Source organism: Canis aureus, chromosome 2 (genome assembly GCF_053574225.1).
Source record: "Canis aureus isolate CA01 chromosome 2, VMU_Caureus_v.1.0, whole genome shotgun sequence".
In the NCBI taxonomy this organism is placed as follows: Eukaryota; Metazoa; Chordata; class Mammalia; order Carnivora; family Canidae; genus Canis; species Canis aureus.
The window spans coordinates 28,219,640-28,238,897 of record NC_135612.1 but is presented as its reverse complement, the minus strand read 5'-3'; the positions used below and the strand labels follow the sequence as shown (position 1 = coordinate 28,238,897).

The 19,258-nt window shown below is 44.0% G+C and overlaps 1 protein-coding gene across 7 annotated transcripts in view; it reads right to left on the bottom strand.

The window, feature by feature from the left end:
- Positions 1 to 16,355, bottom strand: part of ARSB (arylsulfatase B) — a 186,304-nt gene extending 169,949 nt beyond the window's left edge. For all 7 annotated transcript variants that reach the window (XM_077867150.1, XM_077867164.1, XM_077867171.1 and 4 more), the window contains exon 1: positions 16,023 to 16,355. In XM_077867150.1, coding sequence (XP_077723276.1) covers positions 16,023 to 16,340 — 318 coding nt within the window. In that variant the 5' untranslated portion in view covers positions 16,341 to 16,355. The remainder of the gene's footprint in view (positions 1 to 16,022) is intronic.
- Between the last annotated feature and the right edge of the window lie 2,903 nt (positions 16,356 to 19,258).

The following is a 19,258-nucleotide window of genomic DNA, read 5'->3' as shown; positions in this document are numbered from 1 at the left end:
ACCTTTCAAGATTTGGTGATTTTTTTAAGGGTTATTAAAAATCTAATGAAAGTAATGATTTGCTTTTCTTATTCCACTTTATGGAAACCATAATTTCATAAGTCAGTGACGGGGAAAAAAAGCAGCCATCTGACCCACCTGTTGGGAGTGTTTCACACAATTATGCCCAGGGTGCAAGGACCACACAACAACCGTCCTTTAAGAAATGATCCCTTGTTGCATCTGGTGTGATATTAAAATAGAATATCCACAATGAAAAGGCTGTTAAAATGATCCTTCCCTTTTTTAACCACCTGTCTGAGGCCAGATGTTCTTTACAAACTTTTACCAAAATAACATATTACAACAGATTATAACAACCTAGCTATCTTCTATTAATAGAAGACACATACAAAAACACAAAACAATATTACTCTTCTCAGATAATTCTCTTATTTTGGATAATATAGTTATTTTTCATAAGTTATTTATGTTAACATGTATTGGGATTATTACTGCTGTTTTTCAATGAACAAAAGTATTTTTAAATTTCTATTTTCATTTCTGATATGATGAATTTTGAAAGGTATAACCCACAGAAACATAAGCTCTTTGGGGGTCTATAATAATTTTTAAGCACATGCAGAGGACCTAAGACCAAAAAGGTTGAGAATTGATGTTATAATGTCCAATAGTGGTCCCTGCAAGGAGAGAAATAAGGCAGGACAGGGAGATGGTGACAGACGTGATTTTTTTGAGAGGGTGGCAAAAGAAAGGAGCTATTTGGGCAGCAATATGAATCATGTGATAGAGTAAGAGAGCCTTGCAAAAATATGAGGCAAGGATAATCTAGGCATAAGAAATAAAAAGTGCAAAGGTGGGATGTCTGGGTGGCTCAGCAGTTGAGCGTCTGCCTTCATCTCAGGTGGTGATCCTGGGGTCCTGGGATTGGGTTCCACATCAGGCTCCCTAGAGGGAGCGTGCTTCTCCCTCTGCCTGTGTCTCTCCCTCTTTCTCCATGTCTCTCATGAATAAACAAATAAAAATGTTTAAAAAGTGCAAGGGCCCTGAGACCTGAACTTGCTGGATGAGTTTGAAGGCCAGCATGGAAGCCAGTGTGGCCCTGTCACAGCTCCTGTGCTGATGGGTGCCAAGCCACCCCCCGCTGGGACACAACCAGGACACTCCCCAGGGGCTTCTGGCCTGGCCTGCGCAGCCACTCCCTTCCCGCAAACCTCACACCTCTTCTCCTTGTCCTGGCTTAGCCAGGGAGGTACTTTCCTTTGTACGAAGTGGGGGTAGGGTGTCATATTCAACTCTGCACTGGACACAGCTTTCCCTGGAAAGGCTAGGTACTCCTGATTTTCCTAAAATAAATGGAGCCCTGGGAACACAGAAGACTGAGAGGGCCAGTTCTCAACGCAAACTGCAACTCTCTGGCCTCCATCAGCTGTCATTGTGGGTAGCCAGCAATTATTAATAAATGGTAAAAGTGTGTTTGCAAATGATTTACTGGCTTTTATCATTTAAAGCAGAATGTATAAAGCTCAGGAATTAAATCCCATCCTTGTTCTATCTCCAAAGACATACCCCACATTCAACAAGTGCCACAGTAAGAACTGTAAGCATTGTCATTAATAACATAGCAAGCCTTCCCCACTACATTTCGCTTTGCTTTCTTGAGAGATGGTGTGGCATTATAGAGAGCAAGTCTGGACCTGCCCAGCAGCTGGCTGTGGTGTATATGAACACGACATAAACTGTTTACTGGAACTACCCCTCTATAGTTCTGCTGGCACTACTGAATACTGATTAATCACTGATTTTCTCAGTTCAAAAACTGGCTTACACAGACCAGATTCACAGATTTTTATTGTGGTTAAATGCATGGCAATAAACAGATACAAAGGGAAAGACAAAAAAAAAAATTTACACTCACAATCTTTTTTTTAAATTTACGATAAGCTACTATTGAATAGCTTTCTCATAAGCTTTGACATTGCCTTGAATTTTATTTTCTGTGGATCTTTCCAGCACTTTGGAGTTGCACTTGCCATTGCTTCATTTACTTGTGTCTTTCCATATGTTTTTATAAGAATCATATAAAATATCTTAAATGTGAAATTAAAATGGGATTATTTTGCAGGCGATGGATAAGTTCACTACCTTGATCGTGGTGACGGTTTCACAGGTGTATACATATCCAAACTTATCAAACTGTATACTTAAATATGCGTGCTTTATTGCATGTCAATCACATATCAATAAAGCTATTTAAAAATAAAAGTGAGTTTAAGTTTTCTATTAAGATTTCTACACCTTTGGGGAGCCTGGGTGGCTCAGTCGGTGAAACATCTGCCTTCAGCTGAGGTCATGATCCCAGAGTTCTGGAATGGAGCCGCCTACTGTGTCGGGAATCTGCTTCTCCCTCTCCCTCTGTTCCTCCCCTCCCCTGCCCCTGCTCACTTGCTCTCTCATGATCTCTCTCTCAAATAAATAAATAAAATCTTAAAAAAAAAAAAAAAAAGATGTCTATGCTTTTCCTAGAAATCACTGGACACCTCCACTAAGATATGTGCCAGATGCCTTCCACTTGCCTTCCAAATGCACATTCTGCTTCTGTCCTGCTCTCTGCCCTGGGAAGCTGACCTATGGGAACCAAATCATAGGCACCTCTGCACCTTCTGGCATCTGACTGGGTTCAGCCAAGGGGGACCCCTGACAAGAAATTAGATGTAGGGAAGAGATGAGTGGCTTTGGACTGCCAGACCATGCCTTTCTCTGTGCAGACCATCCTGAAGGCAGCCTTCTCTATAATGACACTCTTCATCGCTAGGTTCTTTCTTTCCTTTTCTTCTGGTCCAGGGCCAGCGGTTCCACTGGGTTACACACTATCACTTGTGTTCCCCTTACCCCAATTCACACATTTTTGAATAGCCCCTCTATATATAAACCTCCCTAAATCATCCTAATTTGAATGTGCCATCTCCTTCCAGCTAGGGTCCTGAATAATAAGGATACTACAATATCCAGGCCGGGGCAGGAAACATTGCTCTCAAAACACACACACACACACACACAACCCCAAATCATAGAAGGATTCTGTTCATGGTTAACAGCTTGAAATTTACTCAACAGAAAATTAATCCTAGGTCCAAAAACTTTATAATATATACTAATTGGCAACAGTGCAGGATAAGGAAAGACACTATTTTAGGGAACCCAAAAGACCCAGTGGAAATAAATGCTATGTGCAGATTTCTTTAAACGGAAAGCTCATCCATTACATGCACAGAATTAACTCTGATAGCTAGAAAGCAGTGCCAAGGGATGCTGTGAGATTCGGTTTTCCTAGTCCATGGGCATCAAGCCAGGTGGTCAGCTGAAGCCTGTTTCTATTATCTACAATCATATGGAGCAGAGAATTTGTTCTTTTCAATTCCCGAGAATTTATTTGACAGAGCATTTTTATGGCATTACTGGGGAAGTGAAAGCCAAACTCTGGATGACAGCCAAAAACATGTTTTTAGTCTGTTCAAACACTATTTGAAGTAGGGAAGCTGTAATGTGTAGAGAAGCAGTAAACAGGCAAATGCTGAGCTGGTTCCAACCGAGCACTTTAGTGCAGAACTACAGATCCACTCCATGCTTCATGGGGCAGGATGATAAGAGGACACTAATAGGAATCAACAAAAAAAGAACTGTCCTTTTGTAATAACAACAGCATCTAAAACAATTCCATTCTAACCCCAGTCTCTGAAGTCCAGAGAGCACGAATGAATGGAGAGGACTACATAATAATATACAAGAATCCAAAGGAGTTACTCTCTACCTACCACATGTGCCTATCTCTTCTTAATTAAACCAAAGCTTCTTTCAGAAAAAGCTCCTCCTAAGATTTCACTTAACTCTCAAGGATTCCCTGCACAAAGGTAAAGGGTCTGTAAAATCAGTGAAGAACCTGGCTTGTCTCTAGATTCTTTCCATGAGATGACTGATAAGAATCCCTGTGTGTTTGGTTGCATATAAAATTGATTTGATCTATGAGTTGACATGGGAGATATTACCAGCGTAGTCTCAAGAACTTAAAAGAGAAAGGCCTATCTCTTGGAGGGAGAGGGGAGGTGGCTGGCTCCCACCGTCAGAATTGCTCACTATTCCTTTTTAAGAGGTCCAGGCAGTCTATTGATTATCTACAGGATTTGGAAGCCCAGAGCACAGCATTTCAGCTACACTGATAATAAACTCTCCCGGGGGCTGCATGGATCGTGGCCACACATACGGCAGTGAGAGCTGTTTCTGCCCTAACTTAATAGCGCTTAGATAATGTCTAGTTGAACAGAAGGAAGATTCTATCCTATCAGCTAGACCTGTGCAAGATGACCTCATCCCCTCACTGCACCCACATATTTGTACACCACCTGCTACCGTACTTTAAAATTCAGAAAAGCAGGCAGCTCCACCCTCCCACAGTCCACACCAAAGGCCTGAGAGGGAAACTTCGTGACCGGAACACAATCACAGAACAAGCCAGGGGCCTGCCAGGAGTTCAGAATTTCCAGCCTATGTCTGAGCCAGCACACTACAGGTTTTAACCACGGTCAAGTACCACTCATGCCACCTTAGGGTTTATTCCTGGAGCTGCCCCACAGAACAAATGGATAGTGGAGAATCTGTTCCCTCCCCCCATAAGCCTTCTAAAAGCCATCAGCTGCCCATGCTGTTGAAGCCAAGAGCTACAGAACACACATTATGTGTGTTAGGGGCCTGACACTGCCATCTGGCCTGGTCTCCCAGAACTCAGGCTGCAGAGCTGGCTGGTGTCGCTGACAGTTTTAAGGGTCCATTTATTTTGGTGTTGATTAGCAAAGAGTGTAAATCTCTGGCTAAGCCCACAAAGGGATGTAGTTTATAAAAAGAATAAACAAGGCAAAAACTGTATCAGTGCCTTCCTCTGTTTAAATTATAAATCCAACCCAAAGCGCAAAATGAAAAGGAAAGGAAAATCTGGATGAAAAGAAATTTTTAGTCAGGTGATATGACTAAAGAAACAAAGAGTTTAGGTTCAGAGTGATTCTTGAAATAACAAACCTCAAAAATCAATCAGCAAAACAACAAAAAAAAAAACCCATAAGTCAATGGGTCATACTTCACTCAGCCCCAAACTTACTTCTTTATTTCCTCACTTCCAATTACGTGGGAAGTAAAATATGTAAAACATGGAATTGTTTCTTTAAAATATTTTCAATGCTTGTGGGAATATGGCTTCCAGATGCCCCTTCCCTTCTGGGAAAATGCTTCTTGGCTCCGGCTGGGCTTAGGGTAGATATCTGGCTTCAGCGAAAACAAAAGACCCATCAGATCAAGTCATCCTCGTGGCTCCCTGCACTAGAGCCCTGAGGTGTTTTAACAGTGGGCCTTCTTATCAGTCACTATGGACCCAACACAGCCTTTGTTCCTCTGCCTAAGGAAGCATGGAAAGAGAGGCTAACCAGTACTTTCTCTTCAGAAGTGCCTGTGGCCCCTAGACTGTGTGCTCCACTAACGTCACTCCTTGGATGCCACCACCAGAGGGTCCCATGAACACTCCCAGTGTGTGACCTACTTCTTGCCCCAATCACTCTACCTACTTCTTCGAGCTCTTCACTCTTCTTTGCCCCACTTCCAGTCTTAGAGTCCAGCGAGAGGTGACCAGGGGCAGGAGCCTACTGTCCACAAGGGAGGCAACCAGGTGGGGGGCTGATAAAGGATGGGCAGGCAGGGTGCCAGGGGACTAAAGAAAAGAAGCTGGGGGGGGGGGGGGCGGGTGAAAGCATCCGCAGGGGGAATTCATTGCTCTTTCCACGCCAGCATGCAATGCCCTGCTCTGCCTGTAGCCACGGGTCTCAGCTGCTCACATTCTTAAAACGAACTTGAAGCAAGTCAACAATCACCCACAATGCTGCTGCCCAGCCTCCTTCCTCTATTTCCTGCCAAGGTCTTGCGTCAGGGGTGAGTAAGGAGCCCTGAGATGTCCTGTCCATTTATCAATGTGATTAAGAAAAATGTGACTTGGGTCCCCTAAGAATGAAACCTTGGAGTCATCTTTCATCACTTGTATCGCCTGCGAAGGTTACAGAGTTCTGGTGGAGTGGTCCCCTCAGTTCCCAAGGTGAGAATGTTCCCAGCTGAGGGCCCAAGTTACTTTCCTTACTTTTTTCCTAGCAGGAAGTGTTCCCACTAAGGCCCACTGCTATTGTTACCCTTTCATCTTTTCAGTTCTCTTGAAAAGACAGCAGGAGCCCTGGCATGTCAACCATAAGCAGCAAAGACAGGGAGCTTGAGCTCTCTCAGGAAACACTCGGGAGGTAGAGTACTTGACGCATTCGTTCACTTAGTTGTTCAACTCTGACTGCTTCTCCAGGCCAGGCACAAGCAAGGCAATCCTAAGGACAAGTCAGACTTGAGAATGAACAACCACATAAAATGTGTAGTAAGAATACAGAGGTGTAACAAATATTTTGTATTGAATAAAGTCAATTTGTAAGAATAAAGAAATTTAGCATTTTCAAGTCTTATGACTAAAAACACTATACAAATTCTATTAGAAAAGCTGGCAGGTTTTCTTTTTACAGACATCTTTATTACATATTTTTATTGGAATATATGTGACATATAACACTGTGTAAATTTAAGGTGTACTGCATTTATACATTGTGACATCATTCCCATTGTAGCAGTAATTACCACCTCTTTCATGTTACATAATCATCCTTTCTTTTTAGTGCTTGGAATCATTAAGTTCTAGTCTCTCAGCAAGTTTGAGGATTACAGTACTGCTGTCTATGTGGACATTAGATCTCCGTCTTATTTACTGCTTGTTGCAAGTCTATACCTTTAAATAACATCTGTCTTATCCTCTTACCCCTGGAGGATTTTTTCTTAAGATTTTATTTATTTATTCATGAGAGACACAGAGAGAGGGGCAGAGACACAGGCAGAGGGAGAAGCAGGCTCCTTGCAGGGAGCCCGACGTGGGACTTGATCCCAGGTCCCCAGGATCACACCCTGGGCTGAAGGCAGGGGTAAACTGCTGGGCCACCCAGGGATCCCCCTCCCCTGGAGGAATTTTAAATTAATATTTCAATCCTGAGATTTTAAACAAGGGGAAAGCGAATATAAAATCTACTTCATTGTATGCACAACATACCTCTGAAGGATACCCAGAAACTGATAAACAGGAAGGAGGGCTGAGGACCAAGATGAAAAGGTCTGTTTTTATACATACCTCTATTTAAATCTCTTATAGGTGAAACTTTGAAAGGATTTCCCAACAACAATTTTTAAAATAAACTTAACTTAAAAAAGGAGGAGAGGGGGTAAAAAATTGAATTCCAACTGAAGTAACATGTAGACAAAGAATGCCACATGGCACTTAATTGTGGTTCCTTAACGTATGTTTACTTAGAATACTGTTCAATTAGAAACGTTCAGTAGAGAGCAGCTTCCAATGTAATATCACTATGAAAACCTAAGTAAGTTGAAGTTTAATATTTTATCAGGAGCAGCCAGTATGAGTACAGGGAGACCCTGCCTCCCCCTCTGAGCTCCGAGCAGGCTTTTCATACCCTCTTACACTAGTTCCAGCCACAGAGACCTTGTCCTACTTCTTAGAAACCGCTCACTGCAGCATGGAGGGCCTGCACTTGGTTGTGCCTTCCACTGGGTTACACTCTCTTTCCCAGTATCTTTGAATGGCTGGCTCCTCTTCTTTCAGGCTTCTGTCCCTATCTCCTTCTTGGAGATAATTTCCTGAGTCACTTAGCACTCTACCCACTTAATTTTCTTCTCTACATTTAATACCAGGACATTTAAATTCACCTAGCTTACTCATCTGTTTATAGGTTTATTTCATCCCCCCTTGGTCGCTCTTGTTCACCTCACCTCCAACAGACTACAAGTACCAGGGGATCCCCAGAATAGAGCAAATGCCGGTCTAAACAGCTGCTCAATAAATATTTGTTGAATGAAGGAATGAATGAATGCATTTTACTTAATGCTGATAGACTGAAAGCTTTCGCCTAAGATCAGGAATAAGAAAAGGATGTCTACTCTTGCTACTTCTTTTTTTTTTTTTTTTAAGATTTATTTATTTATTTATGATAGACAGAGAGAGAGAGAGAGGCAGAGACACAGGCAGAGGGAGAAGCAGGCTCCATGCCGGAAGCCTGACGCAGTACTCGATCCCGGGACTCCAGGATCTTGCCTTGGGCCAAAGGCAGGCGCCAAACTGCTGAGCCACGCAGGGATCCCCCACTCTTGCTACTTCTAATCAACATTGTACTGTAGGTTCTAGTCAGGGCAATTACGTAAGCACTCAGAATGGAAAGCATCCAGATTGGGAAGGAAAAGGCAAAACTATTTCTATTTGCAGATGATAGGATCTTGTATATAAGAAATCCTAAAGATCACACACACACACACACACACACACACACCCCTTTAGAACTAGTAAGTTCAGCAAGGTTGCAGGATACAGATCAACTGTCAGTTGCATTTCCATATACTAGCAATAAACAATTGAAAATGAAATTAAGAAAACAATTAACAAAATCCAGAAGAATAAAAACTAGAAATAAACATAACCAAAGAATCGCAAGACTTGTATGCTAAAAACTACAAAACATTATTGGAAAGAAATTAAAGACCTAAATTAGTAGAAACATATCTCATATTCGTAAATTAGAAGACTTATATTGTTAAGGTGGTAAAACTCCCCAAACAGATTTATAGATCAGTGCAGTTCCTATCAAAATTCCACATTTTTTTTATACAAAATTCCTATGGAAATGAAAGGGGCCCAGAATAGCCATATCAATCTTTTTTTTTTTTTAAGATTTTATTTATTCATGAGAGACACAGAGAGAGAGGCAGAAACACAGGCAGAGGGAAAAGCAGGCTTTCTGAGAGGGAAGCCCAATGTGGGACTCGATTCCAGGACCCTGGGATCACGACCAGAGCCAAAGGCAGCCGCTCAACCAGAGTCACTCAAGCGCCCCAAATCAGTCTTTAAAAAGAACAAAATTGGAGAACTCATATTTTCTGATTATGAAACCTACTACAAAGCTAGAGTAATCAGGATAGTGTGGTGCTGCCATAAGGATACACATACAGATCAAAAGAATAAAATTGTTTAAGTCCAGAAATAAACCCATATACCTATGGTCAACCGATTTGTGACAAGAGTGGAAAAAGCATTCAATAAGGAAAGAACAGTCTCTTCTTTTAAAAAAAAAAAAAAAAAGATTTTATTTAGTTATTCATGAGAGACACGAGAGAGAGAGAGAGAGAGAGAGAGAGGCAGAGACACACGCAGAGGGAGAAGCAGGCTCCCGATGTGGTACTCCATCCCTGGTCTCCAGGATCACACCCCAGGCCAAAGGTGGTGCTAAACCGCTGAGCTACCCAGGCTGCCAAGAACAGCCTTTTTAACATATTGTGCTGGAACAACTGGGCATCCACATGCATCCACATACCTCAGAAAAATACAAAAATTGGGACACCTGAGTGGCTCAGCGGTTGAGCATCTGCCTTTGGCTCAGGGCGTGATCCCGGGGTCCTGGGATCAAGTTCCACATCAGGCTCCCTATGGGGAGCCTGCTTCTCCCTCTGCTTATGTGTATGCCTCTCTCTGTGTGTGTCTCATGAATAAATAAATATTTTTAAAACTACAAAAATTAACTAAAAATGGATCAAAGACCTAAATGTAAGAGCTGAAGCTATAAAACTCGTAGAAGAAAACATGGAGGTGACTCTTTATAATCTTAGTGGTTTCTTAGATATGACACCAAAAGCACAAACAGCCAAAGAAATTAAGTTGAACTACATCAAAATTTAAAAGTTTTGTGCATAAAAGGGCACTATTAAGAAAGCAAAATGAAAACCCACAGGAGAAAATATTTGCAAATTATGTATGTGAAAAGACTCTAGCATCCAAAATATATGAAGAACTCGTACAACTCAACAACAAAAAGACAACTCAATTTAAAAATGGCGAAGGGTTTGAGCAGAGATTTCTCCAAAGAAATATACAAATGAGGGGATCCCTGGGTGGCTCAGCAGTTTGGTGCCTGCCTTTGGCCCAGGGTGCGATCCTGGAGTCCCGGGATCAAGTCCCACATCAGGCTTCTGGCATGGAGCCTGCTTCTCCTTCCTCCTGTGTCTCTGCCCCCTCCCCATAAATAAATAAATAAATAAATAAATAAATAAATCTTTTAAAAATATATACAAATGACAAATAAGACATGAAAAGATGCTCAATGCTATTAGGGAAATGCAAATCAAAGGGACAATGAGATGCCACTCCATACCCACTGGGATGATTAGAAGGCTATAATCAAAAAGACAGTAACAAGTGCTGGCAAAGACATGGAGAAACCGGAACTCACATACGTTGGTGGGAATGGTGTATCTGCTATGGACACAGTTCGGCAGCTCCTCAAAAAATTAAACATAGAGTTGCCATTTGATCTAGCATTCTACTCCTAGGCATAAACCCAAAAGAGGTGACCAAAAAATATGTACATGGATATTCACAGCAGCATTATTCACAATAGCCAAAAGACAAAGTCTATCAACTGATGGATAAATAAAATGTTGGTATATCCATACAATAGAATATTATGTGACCATAAAATGGCTTGGTATATGTCACAATAGGGATGAAAGGATATCTATCATATAATTCCATTTATATAAAATGTCCAAAATAGGCAAATCTATAAAGGCAGAAAGTAGATTAGTGGTTGCCAGGGGCTGGGGGCAGAGGGCAATGAGGACGGACTGCTAACAGTTACAGGGTTTCTTTATGGGGTAATTGCAACGTTCTACAATTAGACAATGGCGATGGTTGCACAACTTTGCAGATATGTGAAAAACTGGAAAATTATACATTTAATATGGTGCATTTGGTGGTATGTGAAATACAACTTTAAGAAGAAAATAGAGTATACAGTGCCTGGCTGGCTCAGTCAGTGGAGCATATGACCCTAGATCTTTGGGTTGTGAGTTCAAGCCCCATGCTAGGTGTAGAGATACTTAAAAATAAAGTCTTTTTAGAAAACAGAGTATAGGAAAATAGGCAATATCTTATGTTGCTGGTCGGAATGTAGATTGATACATCCCACTGAAATGCAATTTTGTAGGATTTATCAAAATTACTGGGGCACCTGGCTCAGTCTGTTAATCATCTGCCTTGGGCTCAGGTCAGGATCCCAGGGTCCTAGGATAGAGCCTGGCATTGCGCTCCCCGCTCAGTGGGGAATCTGCTTCTCCCTCTCCCTCTGCTCCTCCCCCTGCTTGTGCTCTCTCTTCCTCAAATAAATAAAATCTTTTTTTAAAAAATTACAAATTCACCCACCCTTAAACCTAGAAACAGTCCTTTTCTAAGAATTTATCCTGCAGATATATTCATGTGTAAAATGATAATATAGTGAAGGTACTGACTTCAGTTTTGATATATCAAAAGACTGGAAACAATCTACATGTTCATCATAATGTGACCAGTTAAATAAATTATATCCACTTAAAGTATTACACAGCCATAAAAATCAAGATGCTCTTTTAGTAATGATGTGGAATTATTTCAAATGTAAAATAAAACAAACATGTGAAGAGTATGCTATCATCCATATAAAAAGCGAGAAAAGGTATATCTATATATGTATTTGCTTGTATATGCATAAAATACTTTTTGAAAGATACATGTGCACAATTCAGATAGCACTGTTTGCCTCCAAAGATCAGGAACGGGATGCTTAAGGATCAAAACAGTGTATGTGTGCGTGTGCATATGCGCAGGGAGAGATATTCAGTAATTTTTGAGTTTTCAAACCATTATAGTTTCTATTTAAGAAGAAAAACAAAATATACATTTAAAATATTTTTAAAATAATGAATGAATGAGTCGTAGGGCCATGGTTAGGACAGTATACAGAGACCTGAATTCTAGTTCTGAACTTACCAATAACCATTTACCTCCTCTGCTGATCAGTCTCCCTATTGCCCGTTTGATCAAACTCCATGCATTTTTCACGAAAGTATGCAGGTTTAAAAAGGTTCCTATGTGAGGATTCTGAACAATTATATATCTCAATATAAAAGGCTGGGTCTTTTCCGTTTAAACAAGCTCCTGGCAGCAGAACAAGCAGCAACATTGTAAGGCACACAGCATCGGGCAAGATTAATCTCTCTTCCTGCCAGTAGATGGGGTCAGTAGGTACGATAACATATATTTGCTCAGTTAGAAATCTGCTCTATGGGACACAGGGCCTTAGAGTCAAAGAAATGTAGAGCTAGAAAGAGCCTGAGAGTTCAGCCCAACTCCCATATTTTACAGATGTCAAAAATGATGTCCAGCAGGTCAGAGTCTGAAGACTGATGTGAAGACTGGAACCCACATCTCCTTATTCCCAACCAGTCGTCGTCACTAAATAATAAGCCAAAAACCTAAAACTCAGAATTTGGGGAAATTCAGTTCAATCAGTCTAAGCTTAGTTATCACTTTATACTTTTCTAATCTAAAGTTACATGACTTTGGGAAGGATGGGTCTCTAAACATTCTATCAAAGTTGATTATTAAGCTCACAGATATAAGTATTACAGTTCTTTCAAGTACCTAAATTTGAAATCATCAAATTTCCTCATTTTAGTGTCTAAATTTTTGCACAACACGTGACTCATTCAGAAATAAAACCTAGCTTTGTCCCCCCTCTTCCCTTCTATGTGAAACCTACCCCTTCCTCCCCACTAATGCAGTCTAAAATGCTTCAGTACTTGTGGAACACAGCTGTTCTCCTTTGGTTTGTTCTCCTCTCCTTTGGTTCTGCACACCCTCAGCCACACCCAAGCACTAGCAGAGCTCAGCTGTCGATCGAGCAAAGTTTGGTATAAGCTTCAGATGGAGAAGCATTTTCCTCCCAACGTATGTATTGTACCTCAATAGCTAATGCTTTAAATGGCTCCTTTGGTTTGCGTCTGTAAGTTAAGGCCTTGGATGTGGTTTGTTTGTCCTTAAAAGAAATAAAACTTTTCTGCTGATTAAAAAAAAAAAAAAAAAGATGCTTGCTAGCCTGAGGTAATTTGTAATTGGGTCTCCTGAACTCAGAATAAAACAGGAGTGAAAAGTCAAGCAAAATGTTTGGGGAGGCTAGCTTGCTCCACTGAGGGGTCTCTAAACTGTTCTGGAGTATGCGCAGCCTCTACCCTTCCTTCGCTTCTACCTACGGGCTACTCTACACACGTTGTTTCTCCAAGAAGCAATGGTGGTGAGTGGCAGAGAAGGATGTTTGGGGAACAAAAGCAGCCAATTATCAGAACAAGTTTTGTAAAGTATGGTGGTGTTTGCTTTCCTGTTCAAGTCTGTTGGAAGGGAGGAAGTTAAAAAATGAACGGCCTTCCCATTCTTCTGCAATTTTTCAATTCTCTTATTTCAGAGCAAATGCAGAACTAATTGGGGCAGATCTTGCATTCTCTTTCTTCTTTACTCAAATGCTCTCTTACTCTTAGAAAGTGTCCAGGGCGAGATCTGCCTTAGAGCATAGATTCCTGATTACACCTAATAGCCAAAGTTAGACCTGTGGAAAGTACTTAGAGCCGATGGTGAAGGGAGCCATCCTTTATCTCCAGAGCAAACCTTGGCTATAGCTCCTTCTCAGTCCTGTAGTAAAACTCTATCTTTTCTGCTCTAGAAGTCTTCAGATCACTGTGGAAATCTTTATCGCAAATAAACCTTCCCTTCTCTTGATCTCAGGACAACATGAGGTTAGGCTTGATCTGAGAGGCTACATGCACACAGACCTACTAGGGCAAGGTTCAAGCATATCTCGTGACTTGCACAGCAAGGGCTCAAAATATGCTTAATGAACAAACAATATGTATATAAGGAGGTATGCTTGGGTTCTTAAACAGTATTCATTTATTGAATTTAATATAATAGCCATAATCACATCGGGATCTTATAAAATCATCAATCTTCCTGAAAAAAAGGATACAATTTTATGGGCCTGAGATGACTTGTAGATGCAGGAGAGGCGCAGACCTAATTTTACCACTTTCTAGCTCTGTCATTCTTAACATGTAATCTAACTTCTTCAAGTTTATTTGGTCATCTGTAAAAGAGGATGAAAAGTTACATCTACCTCATGGGTTATTTCAAGAATTTATTTTAAAAAAGGTCCAGCACTATGCAAATGTTGTTGATATTCTTATTTTAGCATACATCAAGCTCTCTACAAGTAGCATATCCCTGTTAACTACATAGAAGTTTTTAAAGGAAAGTTTTTAAAGATAATGTGATTACTTCACTCCTGTCAGATTGGCCTGTCAGATTCTTTTATCAAAAGAATAAGAAATAACAAGCGTTGGTGACAATGTGGAGAAAAGGGAACCCAGGAAACCCTCTCGCATGGCTGATAGGAATGTAAATTGGTGCAGCCACTAGGGAAAACAGTACGGAGTTTCCTCAAAGAAAATTAAAAATAGACCCACATGGGCAGCCCAGGTGGCTCAGCGGTTTAGCGCCACCTGCGGCCCAGGTGTGATCCTGGAGACCCGGGATCCAGGCCCACGTCGGGCTCCCTGCATGGAGCCTGCTTCTCCTTCTGCCTGTGTCTCTGCCTCTCTCTCTCATGAATAAATAAATAAAATCTTAAAAAAAAAAAAAAAAAAAAGACCCATAGGGCCCAGCAATTCCACTTCTGGATACCAGAAGGAAAGGGCAAAGCAACCTGAGGAGAGGAAGGCAGCCCTGTGTTCTCTGCAGCATTCTTTACAGCAGCCAAGACGCAGAAGCAGCCTACGTGTCCATCCAAAGATAAAATACATAGTGGACTATTACACGGCCATAAAACAGGATGAACTCGGGATCCCTGGGTGGCGCAGTGGTTTGGCTGGCGCCTGCCTTTGGCCCGGGGCGCGATCTTGGAGATCCGGGATCAAATCCCACGTCGGGCTCCCAGTGCATGGAGCCTGCTTCTCCTTCTGCCTGTCTCTGCCTTTCTCTCTCTGTGTGACTATCATAAATAAATAAAAATTAAGAAAAAAAAAAAAAAAAAACAGGATGAACTCTTACCCCTGGCACGACGCGGATTGGCCCAGGGGGTACAATGCTAAGGGAACCGAGAAAGACAAAGACCCTATGATCCCACCTATATGTGTGAACTGAAAAACAAAACAATGAACAAAGACAAGCAGATACAAGAAACAAGTCACGGAATCAGGGAACAGAGGGTTTCCAGAGGGCAGAGGCCTCGGGGGGCAGGGGAGATGGGGAAGGGTCGCGGCGCACACCTGCCGATGCAGGCCAGGTGGGTCACCGGCCACTGCGAGGCCACGGCTTCGTGCGGTGACAAACCACAGCTACACGTGGGCGGAGCCCGGATTATTTCATGATGTGTAAAACTAGAGTCACTGCGACGGACCCCTGAAGCTCCCGGGATACCACGCCCCCACTAGGCGACCCCGAGGCTCAGCAGCACAAGGTCCGGGCAGCCACGCGGGGAGGCTCACTGCAAACCCTCGGGCTGCGGGCAGGCGGGCGCACCGCAGCCCGCCCCTCCCCACCGCGCTCCTCGGGGCCTCTCCGCGGAGTCCGCCTGACCCCGGGCCCCGGACGGGCTCGCAGGCCCGGCAGCCGGCGCCGCCCCGGGAGCCCCTTCCCCCGCCGCACCTCCCGAGAGCGGGAGCGGGGGCGGCCCCGGAGCAGGTGGGCGGGCGGGCGGGCGGCGCTCAGGGCGCATGCGCAGAGGCGGCGGCCTGCGGCCCCGGAGCAGGTGGGGCGGGCGGGAGGCCGGCGCTCGGGGCGCATGCGCAGAGGCGGCGGCCTGCGGCCCCGGAGCAGGTGGGCGGGCGGGAGGACAGCGCTCGGGGCGCATGCGCAGAGGCGGCGGCCTGCGGCCCGGGAGGAGCGGCGGCGGCGGCCCCGCGCGGGGAGCGGCCGCCTCGCCCTGCCCGCCCCGCCCGCCCCCGGCGTCCCGGCCCCCGCGCCCTGCGCACCCGGGAGGTACCTGGTAGCGGCCGGTGAGCAGCTGGCTGCGCGAGGGCGTGCACAGCGGCTGCGTGTAGTAGTTGTCCAGGAGCACCCCGGCGGCCGCCAGCGCGTCCAGGTGCGGCGTGCGGATGCGCGAGCCGTGGAAGCCCACGTCGTGCCAGCCCAGGTCGTCCGCCAGCACGAAGACCAGGTGCGGCGGCCCGGCGGCCCGAGCGCCGGCGCCCGGCGGGGCGAGCAGCAGCAGCAGCCGCAGCAGCAGGCGGAGGACGCCGGGGAGCCGCGGCCGCCGCGGGCCGGGACCTCCGGGCAGGCTGGCCGCCCCGCGCCCGCACATCCTTCGCGGCCCGCGGCCCCGCCGCCTGTGGCGCCCGCAGCCCCCGGCGCCGCTGGTAGAATCAGGAACTGGCGGCCGGGCCTGCCCCGCCCCCGCCCGGGACTCCCCCCGCCCCCCCGCGGCCAGCGGAGCCCGGCGCCCCCGCCCCCGCCGCCTCCGACCCGGGCCCGACCGCTACCGGGGGAGGGGCCGGCGCCCGGTGGGCTCGGTGGGGCCGGGCCGCGTGGCACCCTCCAAGAGGAGCAGCTGCGGTCTTTGCAGTGCCTCTCTCTAGTTCACAAAGCGCTTTCTTTAAGTCTCTCCACGACCTCGGTGACTGCGAATTATAAACACTGCACCCTCCTTTCCTTTTTCTTTTACAGAATAAGGCCGTTTGTAGTTGGTTCAACCTAACCCAGACTCGTGATGTTTTAAGGGCCCTGGGGGAATCCTTTCTAGCAGAAGAGCTCGGACTTGTCCAAGTGGGAGGTGGATGGAGAGGCAGACTCTAGATGAGGTTTCAGATTCATTTATGAAGAGCACACACACACGTGAAGCCACTTCCTCCTCACTACCCAAGAGGGGCCAAATGCACACTCCCGACTTGCGGTGCCCCTTCGAAGGGACAGCTTTGCTTAGGCTGCCCTGAGGATTTTGGGGGGTGTTGTGTGACCACTGAGCAGCTCATTAATTAGCTCGTCCGAGTAGGAGCCCCTTCAGGGCCTGGCTCTGACGCTTAAGTAGTGAACCAGGGAACTATAGTATCTAATTTGCCTGAAATCATCTGGATGGAAGGAAAAAATTTCCTTAACCACATGCTCATTGAATTGGGAAGTTAGCCTTAGGACCAGCACATTCCCACTGCCATCCAAATGCTCTGCCTCTTCTATTCCTGGGGATAGACTATAACTATTTACAGTAGGGGGAGTGGATTATGCGCTGTATCCTCTCAGGTTAGCCGAGTCTGATGCCCTGGGAACTATTTCACAGCTTTATAAGCTGTAGATAACAGATAGGAGTGGAAACTAGTTCTTGTTTATACCTAACACAAATGAATTCTATCCAGTGGAGTGACAATCCCCACTGCCACCGTGGAAAAACGTTTTGCCTCCACTTGCACATTTATTTTAATATTCATGATATGATCCTCGGGTTTTAACTAGTTTTAACACCTTACCAGCTTCCTCATTAGTAAATTAAAATCTTTAACATATATTCATTTCTATATTCGTACAAGGGTCATTATTGTTTTTGCAAAATATTAACATGGAGAGTTTTGCTCTTACATATATTTATTTTTATTTGCATGAAGTGGATTAGTTTATGTTACATCTACTTTTTTTTTTTTTAAGATTTTATTTATTTATTCATGAGAGACAGAGAGAGAGAGAGGCAGAGACACAGGCAGACGGAGAAGCAGGCCCCATGCAGGGACCTCGATGTGGGACTCGATCTCAGGACTCGGATCACACCCTGGGCTGAAGGCGGCGCTAAACCGCTGAGCCACCCAGGCTGCCCAACATCCACGTTTAATCTCTGGTGGAATCGGTGGAATTTAGCACGAAAAAAAATTAAATTTATCATTAAATTCAAAAGGATAATTTTGAAGAGCTGTTTGATTATTATGTTAAAGCCTGAAATTTTCATTTAAACACCCTGTAAGAAATGATAAAGGCTTGAGAATTCTCCTCTATGGCCGTTGCATGTCCTTCTCCGTAACCTTGCATGTTTCTCCCTACCCTTCCTGATAGAAATCAAATTGCCCAAACCAATTGAGCTGCTAATCTGCAGAAACAGTTCCTCCTTTGACCACCTGCTCCAGAAACTAGCTAAACTTGCACTGAGACTTCTCATATCTTGCATTTTTGAACAAAAATGTATAATTGTGCCCTGGAAATGTGCAAATGAGTTAATTAAAAAGAATTCATTTATTTGTATCTATTTATTGAACACATGATATGCAATACATGCTAGTTATTGTGAAATCTCTCACTTGGACTTTGGTGTTTCTTGATGACTAGATTCAGTGGTGGGTTTGAGCAGAAGTATCATACAAACAATGTATCTTTTTGATGCTTTTTAAAGATTTTATTTATTTACTCATGAGAGACACACACAGAGAGGCAGAGACATAGGCAGAGGAAGAAGTAGGCTGTCTGCGGAGTCTGGTGTGTGACTCCATCCCAGGACCCCGGGATCATGACCCAAGCCAAAGGCAGATGCTCAGCCACCAAGCCACCCAGGTGCCCCTTGATGCTTTGTATTAAAAAGGGCATGATGTTGATTTATTATTTGATCACTTTTTTAAGGCAGCCATTTATCCACTATTAAGTTACTATTTTCCCCTTGTAACTAATCATTATTTTACAGGGAGATACTTTGAGAATTTTTTCTATTTTTTCTAAAACTTTTGCTTATTAGTTTTAGCACCCACTGATGCTTCTTGCTTTGATCTATTATTATTAGGATGGTTACTGAATGATGATTTTCTAATTCCATCATTCCTTCTATATTAATTACTTGTCAAGTAAGGAAGAAGTTTGCCTTCTCTCCCATTAATTTGTTTATTTAAATCACTATGAACTCATGGATTCTCGGGGTTTTTAAGAAGATTTTACTTATTTATTTTAGAGGGAGAAAGGAAGGGGTGGGGGAAGAGCAAAGGGAGAGGGACAAGCAGACTCCCTGCTGAGCAGGGAGCCCAATACAGGGCTCTATCTTAGGACCCCGGGATCATGACCCCAGCTGAAAGCAGAGGCTTAACTGAGTGAGTCACCCAGGTGTCCCCAATTCTTGTTTTAATCAATGTGCTTTAATTATTTTAATCCTCAAATTTCCTTTGATTTGACCAATGGGAACCCCTTCAGTCTGGCTCTCGTATCCTTTTGGCATATCCTTTTTAACCTTTGAGCACTCCCTTGCTTTTTGGTACAAGATAT